This window comes from Semicossyphus pulcher, unplaced genomic scaffold (genome assembly GCF_022749685.1).
Source record: "Semicossyphus pulcher isolate SPU_LCO1_2020_fin unplaced genomic scaffold, fSemPul1.0.p SCAF_13, whole genome shotgun sequence".
Taxonomy (NCBI): domain Eukaryota; kingdom Metazoa; phylum Chordata; class Actinopteri; order Labriformes; family Labridae; genus Semicossyphus; species Semicossyphus pulcher.
The window spans coordinates 4589426-4611262 of record NW_027211637.1 but is presented as its reverse complement, the minus strand read 5'-3'; the positions used below and the strand labels follow the sequence as shown (position 1 = coordinate 4611262).

At 41.2% G+C, this 21837-nt stretch overlaps 1 protein-coding gene across 2 annotated transcripts in view; it reads left to right on the top strand.

Moving 5' to 3' along the window:
• The first annotated feature begins 272 nt into the window (after positions 1–272).
• The window catches only part of chchd6a (coiled-coil-helix-coiled-coil-helix domain containing 6a), an 83709-nt gene continuing 62144 nt past the window's right edge, over positions 273–21837 (top strand). For both annotated transcript variants that reach the window (XM_069660298.1, XM_069660297.1), the window contains exons 1-4: positions 273–449; positions 4069–4162; positions 4947–5049; positions 5790–5934. In XM_069660298.1, coding sequence (XP_069516399.1) covers positions 366–449; positions 4069–4162; positions 4947–5049; positions 5790–5934 — 426 coding nt within the window. In that variant the 5' untranslated portion in view covers positions 273–365. The remainder of the gene's footprint in view (positions 450–4068; positions 4163–4946; positions 5050–5789; positions 5935–21837) is intronic.

Here is a 21837-nt window from a genome sequence, read left to right as displayed (position 1 = left end):
GGGTTGTCTCTTGACAGTTAATTCAATCAAGTGTGCTTTAGTGTATGTCATTGTGGTTGCCAGATTCTGCTGTAAAAGGGTATTTAACAGCGGGTGTACCGTTTTAATTTGACCTAAATGAACGTGTCGAACACGAGAGGATACATTATTTTGTACATAATTTACCAATGTATTTGCTGTATCTCATCAATATATTAAGCTACTGACATATACTTGCAAGAGGAGGATATTTTTGAAGACTCTGGCAACCCGTATCCCATCTGTCACTTATCCTGTCATTGGGCAGGACACTAACATTATTTCATGATAGTACAATTATTCCACGCTAGACCATTTTCTACGCTGTCAGTGAAAAAACAGAAGGCATGGGCTCAGGAGAGAGTACGACCAGAAAAGTGTCTTTCGGTGTCGATGATGAGGACAGAGTCCGGATCCTCCGTGGAGTCAAGGTAATGCTAAATAAGCTAGCGTTTGATTAGCCATGCTAACATTACTTTTTTGTTACGCCCATCGCTAACTAAGCTAGCCGTTAGCATGTTGCTGCACAGCAAATAAAGTCACCAGTTTATTCTGAACTAAATTATCATTAAGTCTACAACCCGTGAGGAGACCGCTGACACGATGAGGATGTATAGGGATGCAAGGGCTGGGGCAGGTTCAACAACGACCTTAAATAGCCCCTTTTTTCCTACGCCAAACTACTATCATAATAATATGCAGGTCGATAAAATGCGTTGTTTGTTTGCCAAATAACATATCTGGCAGATGACTTTGGTCTTAAAGTAAGCCTAGAGGTCCTGTGGTAAATTCGGCATGTGACTTTTCTGTATTTAGTAGAAGACATTTTATTACATTGCACCAACAACATTTGCTAACAACATAAGAGATAACGCATTCAGCTAGCAGTTAAGAGGCTACAAATCGTCAACGTGGGCTAATTTTTTGTTGGAAAGTGTTATTTGCACACTGGATGTGTTGCTAAATTAAAGAGAGATTCCCTTTGACGTTGCAACAGCATCAACTGATGTTGTAGCTATCGGGATATTTGTCTTTAAACAAGGTGGCTTTAAATGAGCAGATTTTGAGTGGAGTTTGGCTAGCCGTTCTCTGCATTTTGATACTGCTGCCTTCATGTACTTCTGTAAATGTCGGAAATTGGCGTACTGCAAGTCATGACAAACCACTGAAATGGTAATACAAGTGGATATCTTACCAATATTCTAAACTACTCAATTTTTTTTTAACATTCTAAATTTAATAAATAGTGATGCCTGTGATAATGGCATGTATGTAATGGGGCTGCACAATTGGTTAAAACTGAGACTTTTTGATATGTCTATGCAATCATGTACTCATGTGACAAGGATTCTGCTGCATTTGCATTAGCAGAGATATTCTTAATCCTTAACTGCTTTAACAAAGGACAAGCATTCATGTCCAGACATGAAAACCTGCACATAGGCACAGAGGGAAGAAATAATATGAACGAGTGTAAGAAAAAGATAAAAAATTAACTGCAAAAAATATACCAAAAAATGTTTTGAACAGTGAATAAAAATTGTTACTTTTTCATTATGCATATGCTCAGTCTTTGACCCTTTTACCGTTGCATCCTCACCTACATTATCACGCTGCCTTCTCAACATGGATTACACAAAGGAATGTAAATTCATGTAATTAACTTTCACACACAGACTCTCAAAACATATTGTTTTTTTTATAGCCAAAAACTGCCCAGGTTTCTTTTATAATTTAGGCTTGCTTTGTATGATAAAGAGCAACTTAACTCTTTTTTTCTGGAACATCAAAGGGTTGAAGGTTTTAGGAAACCATTATTTGCAAGTAAAATATAAATGTATAAAACAACGTAGCCTTACATTCCCATTGTAAGTCATTGTACTGATATAAAAAGTCATAATTTTTAAATATAATGTTGAGAATATGAGATAAAAAGGCATTATTATTTTAAAATTATTAGATGAAATTCAAAAGTCTAAACAAAACGGAATATCCAAAGGGCCAGCCTCAAGGGCCAGTGCTCGGTCCCCTTCTCTTCTCAATATACACCACCTCACTAAGTGCAATCATTCGCTCCCATGGTCATTCCCACCAGATGACATTACAGTCTTGGCACAGATCTCATCATGCCTTGCGGATATCTCCAAATGGAGATCAGCTCAACCTATCTTGGAGTGAGCTCCTTGTCATCTCAGCCAGTCTCTCTATGCAACCACAGATCTATATCCAGCTTGGACCAGCTGAACTCATGCCCACAAAGTCTGCCCAGAAACCTGGGCGTCATGATTGACAACCAGCTGACCTTTAAGGTTCACGCGGCCTCGATTGCTCGGTCATGTCGATTTGCCCTGTACAACATCAGAAAGATCAGACCCTACCTGTCAGAGCATGCAACACAACTCCTGGTACAGGCTCTCGTGATGTCACGCATTGATTACTGTAACTCCCCTCTGGCAGGCCTTCCTGCATACACATTCAAACCTCTGCAGCTGATCCAGAACGCAGCAGCGCGACTGGTCTTTTACCAACCCAAAACAGCACACGTCACTCCACTGTTCATATCCCTCCACTGGCTCCCAGTTGCCGCTCACATCAAATTCAAAACCCTGTTGCTCGCTTACAAAACAGCAACAATAACGGCTCCTGCCTACCTGAACGTCCTCATCCAGTTCTACACTCCCTCCCGCCCACTACACTGGAAGGATGAAAGGCGCCTGGTACTCCCATCACAACAGGGCCCTAAGTCGCTAACTAGACTCTTCTCCTCTGTAGTCCCCCAGTGGTGGAATGAGTTACCAAACTCCATTCAGGCTGCTGAGTCTCTTTCCACCTTTAAAAGCTAAAGACCCAGCTCTTTCACAACACATCGCCCTTAATGATATTGATGCGATTCATGATTTTGATGTGTTACAATGTTATTTAGCAGATGTTTTGGTTCAAAGCGACGTACATCTGAGAGTTCAATGATGTTGAGGATGTTGTTGATATTGATAAGGATATCCATGATGATGATGATGATGATAGTGACGATGTTGCTGATGTTGTATACATAAAGGTTACTGTGCTGTATTAACTCTCAGGTGTATGTCGCTTTGGACAAAAGTGTCTGCTTAATGAAATTGTAACACTTTAACATTGTAAGTCATTTCCACCTCCTATCCTACAATAATGATTTTTTATATCATAATTATGACTTACCTTGGTAATGGTTTTATAATCAAGGCTTAATTATCTTATTTTATATCTTTTATTGCTAGAAATTGGCTTTCATAGGTTTCACCTTGCTGTAGAGACAGACAAATGCGTGCACCTTTAACTTCATGTCTTGTCGAGTGTTATGACAGGAAGAGCACTCTTCTGACCACACCCAACAGTGATCGTAGGTCTATCCAAACCAGTTAAATATTACAGTATAAAAGCCTCTGGAGTAAAGGAGATAAACCTTTGCAATTCAAGCAAGTTAAGGGTTCAAACTTGTGATACTTGAATGCATCATAATGATGGCAAAATGTTGGAAAATTGTCTGTAAAAAGTGAAAATAAAGAGCTGTACAGATAATCCTATTTCCCAGGCCTGCCTGCACATTCAAATGTTGTGAGTCATAGAAACAGTGAGTCAGTGGCTTGTGCTGCCTACTGTGGTTTCTTGTGTAGCTATGTTTAACCATCTTCCTGGACACACACACACACACACACACACACACACACACACACACACACACACACACACACCCACACACACACACCCACACACTTCTACACGCACATTAAGAAGAGTTGAGTTGAGCCTGTTTTTGGGCACACTTTGCACTTTCATGTGTTTAACCTTAGGCCAGAGCATAAAAGAAGATAAAAGGATGATTGATTTTAGAGGAGATGCCACATACTGTGCATGATGCTTTATCCTCCAGCAAACTGTCTTTAACTTTGCAGAAACTTAAAAGAACAAAAACCTTTAGGATAATCCTAAATTCTGTATTCTGTGTTAATTTTGCATCTCTGGCCTACACATTCTTGTCTTTTTTAATAGTTTTTTCATCCCTCTGTCTAGCTATCAGAAGACGTCCTCCAGAGGATGAAAGGAGTGGCCAACATTGCTCCAGAACGCAAACCAACAACAAACTTGACAACACAGAAAGGATCAGGTATCATGCTGCTAGCTGACCATGTTAACCTGCCGTTTACATGTTGTTAAGAACACATTCAGGTGCTGTTTCAGTGCACACAGGGTGTCCTGAAAAGGAAATTGCAAACTCTGTTTTAGTTGTTAAACTTGTCATCATGTAATGCCACATTTGGACAATATGGGATGTGAATGTCAGAGATTTTACACACAAAGGTCTACGTCTTCCTGGAGCGTCAAAAAAACATGGCCACAAGTTGCATTATGGGAAGTTTGTAAAACATTTTGGAGCTTGATCTTTTTCTTGTGAGTCATAAAAACGTGTATACAAGTTCTGTTGGAAATTCCCCTTGAGCTATTGTTAGTTTGAGTCTTTTTAGCTCCTAATTTGCCTTATGTTGGTCCGTTGCATATTATATTATATTATTAGCTCTGTACATAATTTTTAGGATACACTATTTTTTAGGATACACTTGTTTAGTTACTTTTTTTTATATGCCCTTTATTGTAATGTTGCACTATCCACGTTGCTGCTGTAACTCTGTAAATGTCCCTGTTGTGGGACGAATAAAAGATGATCTTATCTTAATTTCAGTTTCCAGGAAATTAGGCCCTCCTTGCTAGCATTGCACATTTTATGGTAGTCAACTTTTACTGGGCTGTATAACTACTTATACTGTGTATTAATTATGTCTGTAAATGGGCCTTTAAATAGTTAGACTTTAAATCAACAAACTGCACCATTTAGAGTAACCTATTTATGAGCTTATCTTTAGGACAAATACAAGATTTTTCTGTATTTCCAGGTGCCTCAAGTCCTCGACCCCAGCAGAGCCCACAGCGGGCCCAACCCAAGACCCAGTCCAACACCAGCAAACCATCCTCTTATGCCAACGAAGAACAGAAAAGGTGGGTTAAAGGAAATGAGACTGGTAAACATATGTACACTTCAATAATGAGAGTAATTTTAAATCAGCAGAATGCAAGAATTTGCAATTTCTTGCAATTTGGTGCCCCTACAATTCTTAGAATGTAAAGCTAAGACAAGAAACTGTAGAACTGTGCCTTCAGGGCTTTCTGTTGGAGCGCCGTGCCTTTAAACACAACACACTTCCCATTCTTCATCTTACAAGTCAGGGTTCCTTCAAAAGGATTTTGAAGCTGTTATTTTAAGGCATATCAGTTGTATCATTTTTTGCTCTAAAAGTTGATGCACAAAAATAGACACATCAGGCAGAGTCAGTTGTAGTTTATGTATTGTTAGTTTTTTTTGTCTACTGAAAAATTGGGTAAGCACAGAGTGGAATATTTGTAGATGGAGGTTAAACTGGAGTAGACAGGCCACCTTTCAATAAGGTCTGAGTCAGACTTTCTCGAGGACTGCTGATTTTTTATTGCACCGATGAACACATAAGTTAAAGCCAACATATTCAAGCCATCAATGTTTTACATTTCTCTAACACAATTCTTCTTAGTTCAGGTGACTTTATATTGTCATTCAAGAGCACAACTTAGATACTCCACGTATCATAAGTGTGGTATATGCTGCCCCCTTGTGGAAACATGTGTTTAAAGCATGTCAACACTAATCAAAGAACTTTGAAAGGGAGATGTGTGTCTTTATGTGCATGTGTGTGTGTGTGTTTCAGGTTTGAGCGTCAGCAGACAAAACTAAAGGAGGACTTGGCGAGGGAGGCACAAAGAGAGAGCGAGGCAGCTAGGGAGGAGAAGATTAAAGCTCTGAGCCGGGAACGACACAACAAACGCCAGGAAGCCGAGAGAGCCAAACAGCTGGTACACACACACACACCCACACCCACACCCACACCCACACCCACACCCACACCCACACCCACACCCACATACACATAGTTGGTAAAACATATATTCTTCTTTTCCAAGCCAGAAGCACACATTCTTTGTCTTCTGCATCTTTTCAACACATACCTTCTGATGTCAGAGGTTTGAGATAGAGACTCCTGCTTTGTTGGTGAACCACATAAAATCACTAACATCACAAACGGGTTAACTTAGGTTGGACCACTGGCCTTTTTGATTTCCTAGTTCCGAAATTAACTCATGATTCCTTTTTTCAGCCATGTTTGTCTTAAATAAAATTAATGGATAATCAGGACATAGTTTTGATAAATATTTGCACTGCTGTGGTAAGAATTTGTCCACTACTGATACCAGTATCAAATGCCTCAGATACAGCCTACCGATCCAACTTCTCCCTGTGGTGTGTGTTACCACGATACATTGAATTATATGAATGAGTTATCTCTGCATGTAAGGTAAGATTAGTTTGAAACACTCCAATCTCGGAAGCCATCAGCTATTGTCTGACGACGATCTAGCCTCTAGGGAAAACGGTGAACATGCGGGCATGTCAGGTTTAGCCAGCGGTTAGACTTCAAGGCTTCCTTTTCCATGAGCTGCATGGTTTACAGTCCAGTTAGCAACTTGAGAAGTGACCGTGTGTTCAGTTCAAAAGTGAAGCGAATTTCGCCCCTCTGTATATGTCAGATATGTCTCCCTGGAGGAGCGCTCGCTCATCTGTTTCCGGATGGGTCTCAGTTTCACAGTAAATACTGAGTTACACAGAGGCTGCACTCTTACGTCAGCGGTATGAACCCGAAAAAGAAACAGATTTTCTTTTGATTGACTTTAATTGACATGTCTTAAAGGGGCCACATCTTTCAAATGGATATTCCCATATTTTTAATGGGTTTCACATTTTTGGGTGTTTATTGTTCACAGTAAAAAAGTTAAAACTGCATAATTCCGAGTGTTTCCAGAATTTATTTTTTTTAAAGGTCGCCTCTGAAATGGGCCGTTCAGAACAGCTGCAGGTTTCTACGTAGAACCTTGCTTTCACTGAAATCGACCAATCGTCATTCACCGTCATTCACCTCAGGCTGCCTTCTTTCACTCGCTTGTAGTCGAGTGTTTCAACTTACCATTCCGATACCTCCTGGTGATTCTGGCTCGTACATATCAGGACACATAACCGATACTAGAGCAGCCATGTTTTTTACAACTAGAGAGTGCAGTGCGGCTGGGTCACTTCAAATACTATCAGCCAATCGTGGCTAAGGTCTGACCTTTGAATGGCCAAACGGCTTGTTCATTTCAGGAAGAAGGAGACGCCCCGAAAAATAATTACATTAAAAAATGTATACAAATTCTAAAACAAAACAAACGTGATTCAAAAACACATCAGAATTATAGAAAATGGATTGCATAGCTAAAATAAGTCCCCTTTAAGCTGAAATAACAACATCAAGATGCAGATCAGTAAAAAGTAAAACTGAAGCTTTATCAGGTCTGTCCCTAAGAGGTCAACTAGGAGGTCAGATCTATCATTTCTGATGCATTCGAGGAAGTTGGGAAATCTAAACGCTGAACAGCTTTTGTGACACAGCATTCAATTTTTGATCTAACAGATTGTTAGCTACATTTCCATGTAGAATCTGTAAATAGAGATGATAAACACTCAAATATTCCTTTATTTTTTGTTGCCTTATCAGTTAAAAAATGTAGTTGTTATCTTTAATTTACAGTTTATAATTAAAAACCTTCTGTGCCGCGTTCTCTCCCCATCCCCACTCGGATCCTCTCCCCATTTGAAAATCCTCTTGTGACCCGTTGGCGGAGCTCTTGTAATCTGTGTTTAATTTAGAGTTTTGGTCCGTAGTCATTGTAGCGCTTTTGACTGAAGACCCGGTTTTACATTCAGTGATAAAGCCGTAAAAGCGGATTAATAATTGAGTGTCTGTCAGTAGGTGGAGATAAGTTTGTACACGGTTACGTTATGATTCTGGTCAGGTTTTCTCTGGTGTAATCACGTGTTGGAGCATTTGCACCGACACAAATTGGGTCTTGGGATTGCATTTGTAATTTCCATGGTGATACTCCCTCTGCCTCCGCCTCTTCCTCCCTCCTCTCCTCCTCCATTCACCTATTACATCCCTGTTCTCTTTTTATCTCCCCCTCTCTTTACATTTTCTCTCTCCCTCCTTTCCTGTATCCTCTCCTACCCCCTGCTCTCTATCTCTTTCTGTCTTTCTCTTTTTTTTCTATCCCGGTCCATCACTCTCTCCTTCCTGCCCTGGAGACAGTATTATCAGTGCAGTGCAAGCGGTAAATTGCACCCTGAGAGTTTCCTGAAGCTGGAGATAGGAGTGCTGCGGGCCTGGAGGCTTAATCGTGGGAAGGGGAGAGCTTGTTTTACACACCAGCCGGCGCCTGTTTCACGTGATTCTTCCTCCCCCTCTTCCACCTGCCTCCCCCTGTGTCGAGACATGCTGTAGTGCTCGTCTTATCTCCACTCCAACACACTCCCACCGCTAATAGAAAGCCGCTGGAGGGACGTCGTGAGCAGAATGACCGGTCGAGCGGGACCGGACCTCCTGATGCTGAGGGCTCCTTGTAATTACTGTTTCGTGTGCCATGAATACATATACGCACATACACATGAAGTGCAGCAGATTGCTCACTTTCTGGAGTCAAATGAGATTTTTCTTCCATGTTGTGAAATCAAAAGACATGATCACTCATCATGTGCAGCTCTTTATTCTGTTCAGCTGCTGCAAAATCGCTTCTATAAAACTTTTATATGTTGAGCGTCCCTGTTTAGGCTTGACTTTAGGCTCAAGTGAGAGCAGCTGAAGCTTCCGTTAGCCATTTCTTAATTTCTTTTAGCCTCAGCAGACAATTTACGGTTCCTCTTTGTGTTGTCTACTTAAGTAGTCACTCCTAAAGAAAGTACCTTGCAGGTAAAAGTCATTGGAAAGACTAAAATGTGTTTTTGTACTGATGAGAGCTCGTCCAGCTCGTCGGCTGGAAATGATTTAATGCCTGAAATCTGGCCCACAGCCACCGTGAAGGTAAAATACTGACGTAGAAGAGGATGAAAAAGAGTTTTTGTGGCGCTGAACTGAAAAACGGTGACAGATAGTTGAATCGTTGTGTTACGCAACCAAACCTGATCCCACTGACCTAATTCTGATTCGGGAACAGCCACTGTCAGAAGATATTATAGACACCTACATCATAATGCAACCATGCCCTTTAAAAATGTATTTCCAAGAATAAGGTGCTCCGAGCAGGATTTTTAGGGCCGATCACTGGAAGCAGTATCTGCTGATGCCGATTACAGGGTCTGTTTGAAGCCTAGGATTGATTGTGTAGCACTATTTATTCTTTTAACATTATCATATTTATTAATTTGACAACATTATACATAAGGCATTAAAATTAAGAGATGAGAAAGTATGGTGAATTGCCAATTGTTTGTTTAAACAGGCTGGTAACATACACTTTTTCCTTCGGGATCCCCCATGCTCAGAACATGTCACTGAATGCAACTGCAACAGCCTCCGTGGTGTGTGACCCGGAGAACTCTTGAGTACGAAGAACAACTTGCCTTTGTTCGAAGTTTTGCTCAATAAACTGCGCAGTTCGGCTCAACATGGACATGGGACACACGCTCGAACTCCAGATGCCACTTGTGAAACTTATTGAAGTCTCTGCTACGGTCGTTTGAGTGAGTCACGGCAGAGTTGCTGATGCCGACCGCTCTCTCTCCTCCGTAGTTCTACTAGCTTGATTTAAATACTAGTCATATTCTTTGACGTGACTCACCTTGAAAATCTTCGGATGAGGTTCGTGGGGTTGAATTTTTTTGATTGTGTTCCCCCACGAGGTACTTCCTTGGAGCACACCTTGCAAATTGCAGATTTATTATCTTGTTCAGACACCTGATAAAACTGTGAGACCGGTGAAACCATTTTAGTGTCGCTTAGAGAAATTGTTTCACGTGTTTAGCGTCATCTGATTGGCTCTTATGATCGGCCTTTAAGACCACGATCAAACCAGTTAGAAAGAATTTCGTTCGATCAATTGGGCACCCTTATCCAAGAATTTAAATGGTTTTTCATGATGCAAAAATAAGAGTATGTGCCAGCACGCCTGGTGTCTTGACAGAGTCAGTTGGCTGTCATGGTTAGAATCAGGCTGCATTTGGAGGCTGGCCCGTGTTCATTTTATGCCCTTTTATGGAAAAGTTTACACTGATGCAATATTGCTGGAGAAAACAGGAAGAGCGAATATATGAGAAGATGAGGAGTAAGAGGTGACAGCTGATTAAACTAGAAGCATGTGAGGATGAAAAAGAAGTGACTGAACATTTTGTGAAGGGGTTAGCATGAAGAATCAAGAGGAGCCGAGGATGAATGGCAGTGAAAGAGGAGATGATACGCATTTCCTGGAGAATTGAGCTGAGGAGGAGGGAATGAGCCAGAGGGTAAAAAAAAGAAGGGTTCACAAGTGATGTAACATTTCCTGGAGGATCGTGAGGAGGAGGAGGAGGAGGAGACGGAGTGACTGTCGCTAATTTAACTTGTTTTAGGATGAAATAAGAGAAGGAGGTGAATATTTTTTAAATAAGAATATAAGATGACTAACATTTTATACTATTGATAGAAATCAGAAAGGGAGGAGAGGACTGATGGGAAAGGAAGGATAGCAGAAAGAAATTATGGCAGGTATGGCAATGTTTCTTATAGATACAAGACACAATATTGATATATGTCTGACCATTACTTTGAAAGGACACAATTCATTGGTGATTGACAGAAGAGTAAACACTTCCCTCAAATTACAGTAAGGCAAACAGGTTAGGAGACTGAAATAACATACTGAAGATGACGTGGAAAAATTAAGAATTAACATTCATTTAGAGTTAGTGCAGGGAAAAGGATTAATGATAGGAAAGAAAGAGGGAGCAAAAGGTGACAGAGGATCACCGTCACAAGATTTTGACCCGAGCCTGAATGACCAGCTGAGTTCTCCTCCAGTCCAAAATGACACACCCGGTAATAAAACCAGGCTGTAAGGCTGCACGCTGTATTGCAGCGCAGGACGCGCGATGGTGACGCAAATGAATTAAAACACGTCAAGCTGCTACTTTTTTGTTGCTCGGTGCAAAACAAAAACTCGCCAGTTTCTTGTTTTTAATGACGATCAATCAGAGCACGCAGAGAACTGACCGCTGAGTGTGTGTGTGTCACCTGCCTGTAAACCGCAAACAAGCACGAAAACTCACGTCTCCTGATTCCTGCCACCTCCCGTAACGGAGCCTCGATCATCTCGCCGTCATGATCTGTGACGGCAGCAGCTCCGTTAAGAGACGTGGCTTATAAGTGAGAGTATTCCCGTTAACAGCGGCACCTCGTCCGGGTGCTGGTTCACGCTGTGGTTACATAAAGGGACCGTTCACGGAGCGGACAGGCCACAGAGTGTTTACATTTAGCGGCTACACTTGCAGAACAAACACGGCATGAGGTTGTGTTTGCCGACAAGAATCAGGAGATGCGAGTTTTCGTTTACAAAAGTTGATCATGCTGATTAGACATACATATGAACACTGTTCAAAATGGTTGATGACATACCGTATAAATAACAAATAAATAACTGCAGCCAACAAGTCTGTGTCGCACCACCTGTGCTCTCTATTTTTTATAAAGGTGTCAGAGTCTAGGGGGGGGGGTTGTTTTTTTATTATAAGTAAATAGACTTAAAAGTCCCAAATAATAAAAAGTATGATTGATTTATGTGCATAAAAACTCACTGCATTTATCTAGTACTCTGGTAATTTCCTGTATTTTTTAAAATCGAAATAAATATCACATTAATATCGCAGGACAAAAAATATCGCAATGTGTCTTTTCCAAAATGGTGCAGCCCTACCCGACTGTTTGTTGCAGTTTGATGCTGAAAATCATGTTTCTCCAGTGCTTTTTCAAAAGGAGTCATTTAGAAAAGTTTTAGTGTCGGCTGGTTCACCCGGTGCTTGTAGAAAACTCTCTCTGCTGTTTTTTATCTCAACTAAGATATCGGCCGAGCGGAGAGTTTGCAGTATGAATGTGTGACCAATCATTTTGAAAAGAGTCACTGAGGAGCAGACAGACTCAAGACTTTGGCCCTGAGTGCAGAACAAAGGTGTGAGCAGAAGGGAGACAGGTGACTAAGTGCTTCCTGTCCTGCGTGCGTGGGCGCAGCTCTGAGTCACGAGTCACAGAGAGCCAGACAATGATGTGCAGCATCTGCTTTTTAGTTGTGTTTTTCTTCTCTCTGCCTTTCACTCCCTCACTCATTTCATCCTGTCTTTTGTCCTCTTCCCAGTGAACTGCCTGATCCCGCTATTCCTCTGGCTCTTTCTTCATCTTTCAGCCAAGGCCCTCACCCACTGCGCTGCGCTCTGTGAATAGTCTTTGTTAATAGCAAATCTTCTGCAGATTAATTTCAGAATGAGAGTGGGGAATGGGAGAATGGAAAGAAAGGGAGTCAAACTAAAGGGCTAAAAGGGATTTTCTCTTTTTATAATGTATTAATGGCCTTTTGGTGCCTGTTGAAAGAAAAAAAGAGGTTATAAGTCACATTAGCATATGGTAAATTTGTCTCTCTCTCTCTGTTCTTCCAATACAATTAGAAAGCCTATTTTATTAGCTGCCCTTTAACTTCCTCTGATGGAGCTTCGGCTAATACAAAATGCCATCCGTGCTTTGCTCATTCTCTGAACACGCCTGTGATGCACAAGTGAACCATTTAGCATCCCACTAGGACATAATGTGACGGAGGAAAATGTAAGCTGATTAAAATTACGGTGTGTACAAGATAGCAATTTTTACAATGTGATAGCACTTGTTTTTGTTTGAAGGCTAATTAGATAATTCGTGAGAAAAGTGGTGCACTGGAGCGTCACTGTCCTGACACCTGACACCCAACTGATGTCCAGTATAATTCTTAAGGTCCTCACAGATCAGAACTGAAAAAATATTATACATCATTAAACTGCAATAACCCCCAAAGTGGCCATTTGAGGACATAAGGGAAAAACTGAACCTTCTCTCTAGCTATCACAGTTTGGTATATAATACGAAATTGTCTGTTACAGATGTACTGTGTCTCTCGTGTGTGTAGCCCCACACAGCTGCAAAATCAGTTCTGTTTCCTGCACCAGTTTAGTCATTTTACGCAGTTGATGGCCAGGAAGAGCTAAAGGCTATTCCAGCTCGGATTGCAAAGTATTTTTGAAATTATTATTAAATTATATGCGTGCAGGAGAGGTTATAGATGAGGGTTTTGCACTTTGCAATTTTATCTGTATTTATTTCATGATTAGTTTACAACCTAAAAAATGTTCCAGTATGTTTGCAAGCTAGTCTTGGGGCTTAGCTGCATGTTGCACCTGAAAATGCTGCTATAAAAGCTGTGAGGGTGAACACTAACAGCAAAATCGTGAGCAGGAGGGCTAATCAATGGGCTGAAAGAAGTTATACCTGTTGTTTTCTTTTTTTCTGCTTTGTTTTTTAAAGAAAAGTTTGGCCTTTTATGCCTTTAAAGATAGAGAGGACAGTGGATAGTGTTGGAAACAGGTGAGGAGAGAAGACCAGAAAAGCAGCCGCTTAGCTCCGCCTACCCTCTCTGGCAGACCAACCACTGCTGGCTGATGGAAAACGCGTCACTAACTGGGCGCCGCTTGTGATTTAGTTGATTAGTTGCCACAGACACCCAGTCTGTAATACTGCAAATGCAAAGGCTTACATTAGTGAGCCATAGGCTCAGTCACCATTGTGTTACCTCATTCTGCGATAGTGACTTAACAGACATTTATTTAGCTGAAAATCTTTGAGATTATCACTTTAAACTTTAGATTATAGCTGCTTGAAGTTTAGTTGTCATGAGTTGTAGTTTTCAGCCAGTGAAAATGTTTGCACCATGTGTTCTGTAACTCTAGAGGGGCTTTTTGTGAGTATAAAAAAGTCTTATGAGAAATGTCAAATCCTGGGCAACCCTTTTCATAGAAACTATGTAAACAAGGACACACACGTCAAATAATATCAATATTTACAAGGTTCATATGTAGAGTTTTTATTTATTGTTGACTGTAGAACAGATTGAAAGAAAGCTCAGCTGTTTCTTTTTTTTTTTTAAGATTATTTTTCTGGCTTTCTTGCCTTTATTTGACAGGACAGCTGAAGATGGACAGGAAATGTTGGGAATAGAGAGTGGGGGATGACATGCACCAAATGATCGGCAGACCGGGAGACCGGGAGTCGAACCTGCGATCAGTGCGATGAGGACAATGGCCTCTGTATATGGGATGCCTGCTCTACCAACTGAGCTAAACTAGCGCCCCAGCTCAGCTATTTCTGACACCTACACCTAAGAGGTTAAACGTTTGGGTACTTATGTCAGCATATGTTAATATCAAGTCCGCCAACAACCGGCAGGTATTCTTAAAATGTCTGAACCTCAACAAAAAGCACAATGCAACATGTCTACAAGCTTGTGGTACTCTCCAAGGTACTGAAATGAGAGTCATGTAAACACCAGGGGGATTGTAATGTGACAGGTGACAGAGGTGAAGTATTGATTTGCAAAGACAGTTAATGCTTCTGTCCATGTTTACTCAATGACTCGGCCGTTTGAATGCTGGATCAAGCCGTTCCTCCAAGTGACACTAGATGGCAACAAAAGCCTATTCCATGTTCCACTGAGTTTACATGACGCTGGATGCATCTCTCTGTGCGTCTCTCTCTCTCCTGGTCTTTCTCTCTTTATTTCTCCTTTATCCTCTCTGTGGCTTTGTCTCTCAGCCCATTATGCACACTATTAAGTTAAATTTAAAGTGTGAAATTCTCTCATTGGAAAGCCGGTCACAAATGCTATTGCACAGGTTCCCCATGTTAATCTAATCTAACTAATCTGTCCTCGCACTATGACCTTTAATCTTTCCTGTTATTGCTTCACAATTGGTCGTATAGTGGCCGAGTGAAGAGGAACATTTAATCGTAATGTGTTTAAATTATTATGGCCTTCAAGGACAATGTCACATGTCAAGACGGTGACATTCTCCTTTGTCATAGATTGTAAAAATATCGATGTATTTTTGACGGGAAGTTATTGGCTTCATTCATATTTGTAACAACACAACAGTTGACTGACTTTTGTAGCTACAACAGTCTCCAGCTGTGATTGTCCATAGCTGTGTATGCGCTTGGATTTCTTTGCTGGCTTAATAACACATCATTTTGTGAAGCTAGAATAAGAAGAAGAAGAGGAAGAGAATAGTTTTGGCTATAGAGGCCAACACAGATGGAAAGTTGTCCTCCCAAGATCTCCTAAGACTAAATTAGTAGAATTTAGTAATTGTCCTCAGCCCACTTTACACAGGGTGCATTCAGACACTGTTTTGAGTGTAGGTCACCTGCTTTTTGGCAGCAGTCAGAGCACAAGTTAAAGACAAGCTGTTACGCAGCCTGTGTGGACAGCCGGATTTATCAGACGAGAGGCAGAGCTCCTCCGTCAGACGTGCAAAGACAGATAAATAGACAACACAGCTTTCAGTGTAGACACGCCGTTATCCAGCCCAGACCATGAATTAGTCAAACTGACTTAGTACTTTCAGGGTCTCATAGTTACCTTCTTTCTTTAAAAGCTAATATTTCCTGGCAAGTTTTCCCTCGGGAAAGTAGTTAGTGGAGTTGGTTAGACAGGGTGCTGCTGCTTTGATGATTGACCTCGATCAATCACCTGCTGAGACAGACACGGAGGCATCTTATCTTGTTATCAATTAACTTACCTGAAGTTTGGAACGAGTTACCGCCACCTTTAAACAGATAAGTAAATTTGGCTTTTCTTGTGTGACCTGAGCAGCACCTCTTGTTTTTCCTGAAACTTTAAAAGCCTTTTTTTGGGGGGGAGAAGCTCTTCATTATATGGGTGATGTGGGGATAAATTTCACCACCCACAGTAAATAATGTAGGCTTGTCCCCTCCGTGAATGGCATTTTGTTGTTTCCGTAATATTGTATTTTCTTGTATTTGCTGTTGTGATTTCGGCGCTAGGTGTACAGGGCCGTTGCACAGAGTAAGACATAGTGCCGAGGGAAAGGGCTGTCTGACGTCGATGTGAAGCGTCACCAAAACCTAAAATACAGCGTACACTGAAACTGAAATGTTTGTTTATTTGTAGGACTCTTTTAAGCAGCTGAAGTATGTGGTACTCCTGACCCCGTATGCAGCGTTGCTTAGCTCTATCTACTGTACGCGGTACACTTAATATTGATAAGTACCTCATACAACCCCACTTGAAAAAAAGTTTTTCCTCAGGCAGGTTTGTATTATAAAGTTTTTAAAGCCTTGGGATCTTTCTGGGTTGAAACATTTCTGTTTTCTCGTGCATTTTCCCCGATGGGTCAGGGTTTAAGAGGTTAAGGATGCAAATTTTATAAAAGGAAGGCCTACAGCAAGAATTTACACATTTTTCAATTTTACATTTAACATTTTTAGATCTTCTTTGTAAGTTGACCCACTAACAACATATTTAAAAAGTGATTTATAGGTCTATCGTAGTCCGTTCTCTTTGTGCTTTTTTGTGTGTACGTATCTACCGTTTTGAAGTCATTGTCATTGAAGTACTATAAGATATAAGTACCAGCATAGATACCCAAAACCTCTTAGGCCTCTTAACCATACCACCACTTCTCTACAGCAAAGATCATAGGCCAAACGTTATGCTAAATTCCAAGTGTTTCATTCCCAGATGTTGTTCTGAGGCGGCAGCACCACTCCGGAGTCATATTGTGCTGGAATCCTTCTCGTCTGTCTCTCTGTTTGTGAAGCAGCCCTGCTGGAATCAGCCAGATGTTGCCTCTGATTGGACAAACCTGCCTCTCTTGTTTATACTTAAACCCACGTAATAAGCTGGAGATTCTCTTCTGATGGAGCGACAGTGCTCTGTCTCTTACACACTGAGAAAACTCATTCAGACTCTGGTTAAGAGAAGCAGCTGTGTTCCTACACACACACTTACACACACACGTAGGAGAGCAGCAGACTGAGGCAGATGGGGACACGCTTCATTATAGCAGTACATATGAGCTGGTGAGTAGCTTGATGTTTTATCATGTACTCCTCTGACTGCTTATTTAGTCAGACATATGGTAACACACAGCTATTATGCCATTTAGAGGAGTGAAAAACAGGTTAAATGAGTTGCTTTGCGTTGCGAACAGGTTTAGGTCTTGAATTTCAATGGATTTACACCCTTCAAGCTATGTTAAGATAAGATGCTACATGAATACAAAACACATACATGCTTAAGTTTACAGACATGAAGTCACATACAGTTGATCACAAAAACGAGTGGAAACAGTAAAGGGGAAGTGTTAAGGGGTTAAGACAAGATGTAAATAAAGAGAGGGGTGAAAAGGAAAGAAAAGTCAGAGGCAAGTTTGAGATTGACTTTGACGATGACTTAGATCCGACTTTATTTACACTCTTAAAGGAGCAGTTCGTCCCTGGAAAAAGCCACTGTCAGTCAAAGCTGGTGTTCTCTGTAATCGATAGAAGAAGTAATATTTGAAATTGGCGCCATAGCTGTGGAGACAGTTGTACAAACAGCTTGTGGTTTCGACCATTCTATATTCCTACAAAACCCAGCATGCATTGCTCCAGGAATGGCCCAGTGAGAGACGCTGGAGTGAATTACCACAATTTTCCAGTGGAGGACATTGATCACTGCAGGCAATGGCTCAGAGCGGTACAGAATCCGAAATACGACGAGAATATAACGGTGGATCATCTAGAAAATCTTCAGGTCTGCAGTCTACATTTCAAACCTGACGATTTTGAACGAGACATGACATCGGAGGCGGGTGTCCTAGATTAAGGAAGTGTAGTTTGGCAGGCTCCCTGGCCTCCGCCAGATGACGCATTTTACACAGTCTGGTGGAGGTTTTCCAGGGCCCATTGGAGAAGCGGATAGCATCCTCCAAAGGCACAGAGTGAAACCGCTTTTTTTTCACTACCATAATGGCATGAGCGCCCCCTAACAGCATGATAGGACTGAGGTTGAAAATCAGTGAACTGGCCCTTTAATAGATGTCTTTGCACAAAGATCGTTCTTGATTTTCTTCACTGGTACATAGTGGGAATGAATTCTGGGTGGGTGAAGATAAACCGAACTAAAAATCATGGCTGACCTTGCAAATTCTTCACACAGCTCACACTGCAACAGAAAATGTTGTCCTCCAATGGAAAAACTCGAAAGATGCAAAAAAAGGGACAAAATTGTGATTGTGACATCATAAATACTGTAAATGTTATTACTGAGAGTGAAACAGGACATCAAAGACAGGTACGAGATTGTCTCCTTGGGAAAACAAGGTCAACGTACGATGCCCTCACTGCTGCATAACCACGAAGAATGAGCCATGTTTCCTACTGTTTCACCATGTGGTGCAACTAGTCAGCATAGTTAACACAAGGGTGGCTATATTTGTCTCTATTTTGGGGAAACTCTATGACTTGTTTTAGAGTGATATTTTAGCTAAATTATCCCTGCCTAATGCTACAGACCAGCTTAAAATATTTCTGTGAAACTGGCCCCAGAAAAGAGAGAAGACGAAGGGGGATGTTGGGGATGGAGGCTGCGGCAGAGATGGGGAGATGGCATTAGTGGCATTAAAGGAAATGGAGGGAAAGAGGTGAGCGAAGGAGTCAGTGAGGTACAGATAAGCCTGCAGTTGTATCAGTAATTGTAATCTGCAGGAAGTGACATGGTTCTGCATGTAAAGCTATTAGCTGGCTCTGTGCTCAGGAGCCAGAATCCCTCACCTCCCTGTCAGATAGCTCGGTGAGACGAGCCGAGGAAGCAAGCAGCAGACAGGAAATCCAGTTAATCTTAGGACCCTTAAAAAGAGACCGGACATCAGAGTTTTAAATACATATATAAGGGACGTTTTGGCTGTTAAATCGGCCGGTTGCTTGCACACTTAAAGGGTCAGTAATTGACAGACTTTCACATACGAGATGAGTACAGTGCAGCTCAAGCAGTTAAGGGGTTAAAGTGCGTCATTATGCTAAGTAAGGTTTTTAAACTGTTGTCATTTCATCATTACACTGGGCTGTGCTTCTGATTTTAGAATTGTAAAATCAATAGTCTCATCCCTGATATGAAAGGCCCATGTATTAACATCTTGATCTGTCTCTAATTCTCACTGACAATAATGATCATCTCCCTGTCCTTTACAACTGTCCCCCAAACTAAAACACCAAATTATGTCTTGATCTTAGACATCAGTCATGACAGCCATTAGTCAACAAGGGAAGAGGCACTCGGGAATCCAGAGAGGCAGATTTGCTGCTGGGTTTAGTGAAATAATGCTTCTGCTTTGTTAACTCTCTTTAACTTCATGTCTTAAAGAGCAGCTCCAGCCATGTTTTAACACATATAAAATGCTCTGCTTGAAATAACAAATTGTGTCTGATGTGTTTTATTCGGCAAAATACGTTTAATTACCTAATAAATATCCTCCCAAGTCATCTCCTCCTTCTCCTTCATTAAAAATTCCCCCTCCGTCACGAAAACAAAACACGTCTCTGCCATCGTTTGGTGGCAACTTGTTGAAACTTAGCTATCCTGAAGTGTAGTAATTAGTAGTAGTAATGTTAATGCAAAAATAAGGATGACGGTTACAGCTGGCTCGTGCATTGCAGAAGTGGTTGCCATAGGTTGCACATAATAATATGCATATCGTCACCCCGTCCATTAAAGGGGATTGGTTCCTTGACGTGATTAATCTGCTGATCTGCGTTTTTTTAACATGCTTTTTTTCTGTGCTTAATTAATTGAAATGAATGCATTATTCTGACAGCCCTAATGTCAGGTATTCTAGCTCATTCTATAAGATGTCCATGTGAATGAACAACCACCTCTTTAAATGTATGTAACAGTAAGGTAGCACATGGGAGAGAAACTTAAATCATTATGAATCATGAGCAAGTCAAGATATCAAATCCTGTCACATTTGTTGTGTCACATTGAACTCTATTACACTGCAGCTGAGGCGTCATCTTAAGCAGGACAAGAACAGTTTAAATAATCAAATAAGAGACAATCCATTTAACTGCTCTGCATTAAGTGTCCTGCTTTTGTTCTTGCTTCCACGCCGTCACAATGGAAAGTCTTCCAGGGACGTTTTGAATGGAGCAGAGCTCCAGTGTTATTTGAAACACGTGTGCTTGTTCTACTTAGACAAGTGACATAATCAAGGCTGTATTTCTACAATGCAGTGTCTTATTTTGGTGGGTCACTAAAATGTATGTTTTGGGTCTGCTCACTGTTTCACATTACAGACAATCATGACTTTGGATTAGGAATGTGAAATTAACCGTATAAAATCTTAATTACGACAAGATGATTCATGAACAATTTCCGTGGATGTGAAATACACGACGTCCTTATATGCTGGACTTTTGCACTTACCGTTCCAAGCATATGGGATGATACAGACATGCACGCCAGATTTGGAGACAAGATTTGACTTAAATCTGTGCAGAAATGAAATCCGGTTTTTGCACCAGTATCAGAAAAATGAACACACACTCTGATCACTCTGTGCATCCAGATCTTGGCCGACTAGTTATTGAAATGAGTAAAATCCTTGTTAAAAATGTAAACGTTCCTTGTATAGTACCATAAGCATCACATAAACATCACAAATTCTGTTGTTCTTGCTCTGAGTAGGTACTCCATTTGGGTTTACTTAAGCATTTATTGTGTTTCAAGTCGAGAAATTAACTCCCTCTTTTTAGTGTTGCTGAATTTCTTGACCCCACTGGACTACATTATGTGGAATAATTATATAGAGAGTACTGTACAGCAGCGGGGAAAAAAACATACAAAAAAGGGTGTAAACTTTGGAGAAGAGGAGGCGGAGGAGGCGGAGGAGGAGGAGGGGGAGAGCCAGTGGCCCATATTTTCTTTCTCCTTCCCCTGCTTATAGCTGCCTGGCTGTAATTATCAGTCAGATTATTATTGAGTGCTAATTTATTGCCTCGCTGGGAGCTATGTGTTAAATAAACGCAGCGGAGTAAATAAAGAGAGGGGGAGACTGAGGGAACGGGAGAACAGACTGCTGCTGCTATCAGATGGCAACACAGCACACGCGCTGCCCACAGGGGGAAGAGTGAGATGCGTGAGTGTATATTTATACGTGTCTGTCTCAGCCACACTCGCAAGCCCAAACACGAGTGCACCATGCCCATGTGTTGTGTTGATGATCCATTGGACTGTTAACTCTGGGGCGCTGCCCTCAGATGCGCACTTCATGTGTTCCTTCTGTACTGGATCAGGGAGTTGGCCCTCCACGGCTGATATCACTGTTGCGTCTACCCGGCAAACACACTGACTAACAGCCGAGACAGACGCCATCTGTTGTCCCTACAGCTTAGCCTCGAAACCTGCAGTACAGTACGACTGTTGAAGAGCAGAGCTGGAGCGCTGTAAAAAATGATCTGAATCTGAAAATTATCTGAATCTGAGTAGTGGAGGTTTTTTGGCTTTTTTGGTTTGACTCGGTTTCCTATGACCACTTATTGTTTTCAAAGTTTGTGGATACAAGCAACGATACAGTCCAATACCCGAGCTTCTGTATTGATTCCGATTCAATTTTTTTTGTCTTTTCTGTTAGAAATCCCAAAATAATTTGTTCAACTACACTGTTTTTCATTTAACAAAAAATTGCCAAAAACTGCCATGCTCTTACATACAACTCATACAAACACATAATAAGAAGAATTGTTGCTTGCTGTTTGGAAACACACCAGTTGTCCCCTCCTCTCT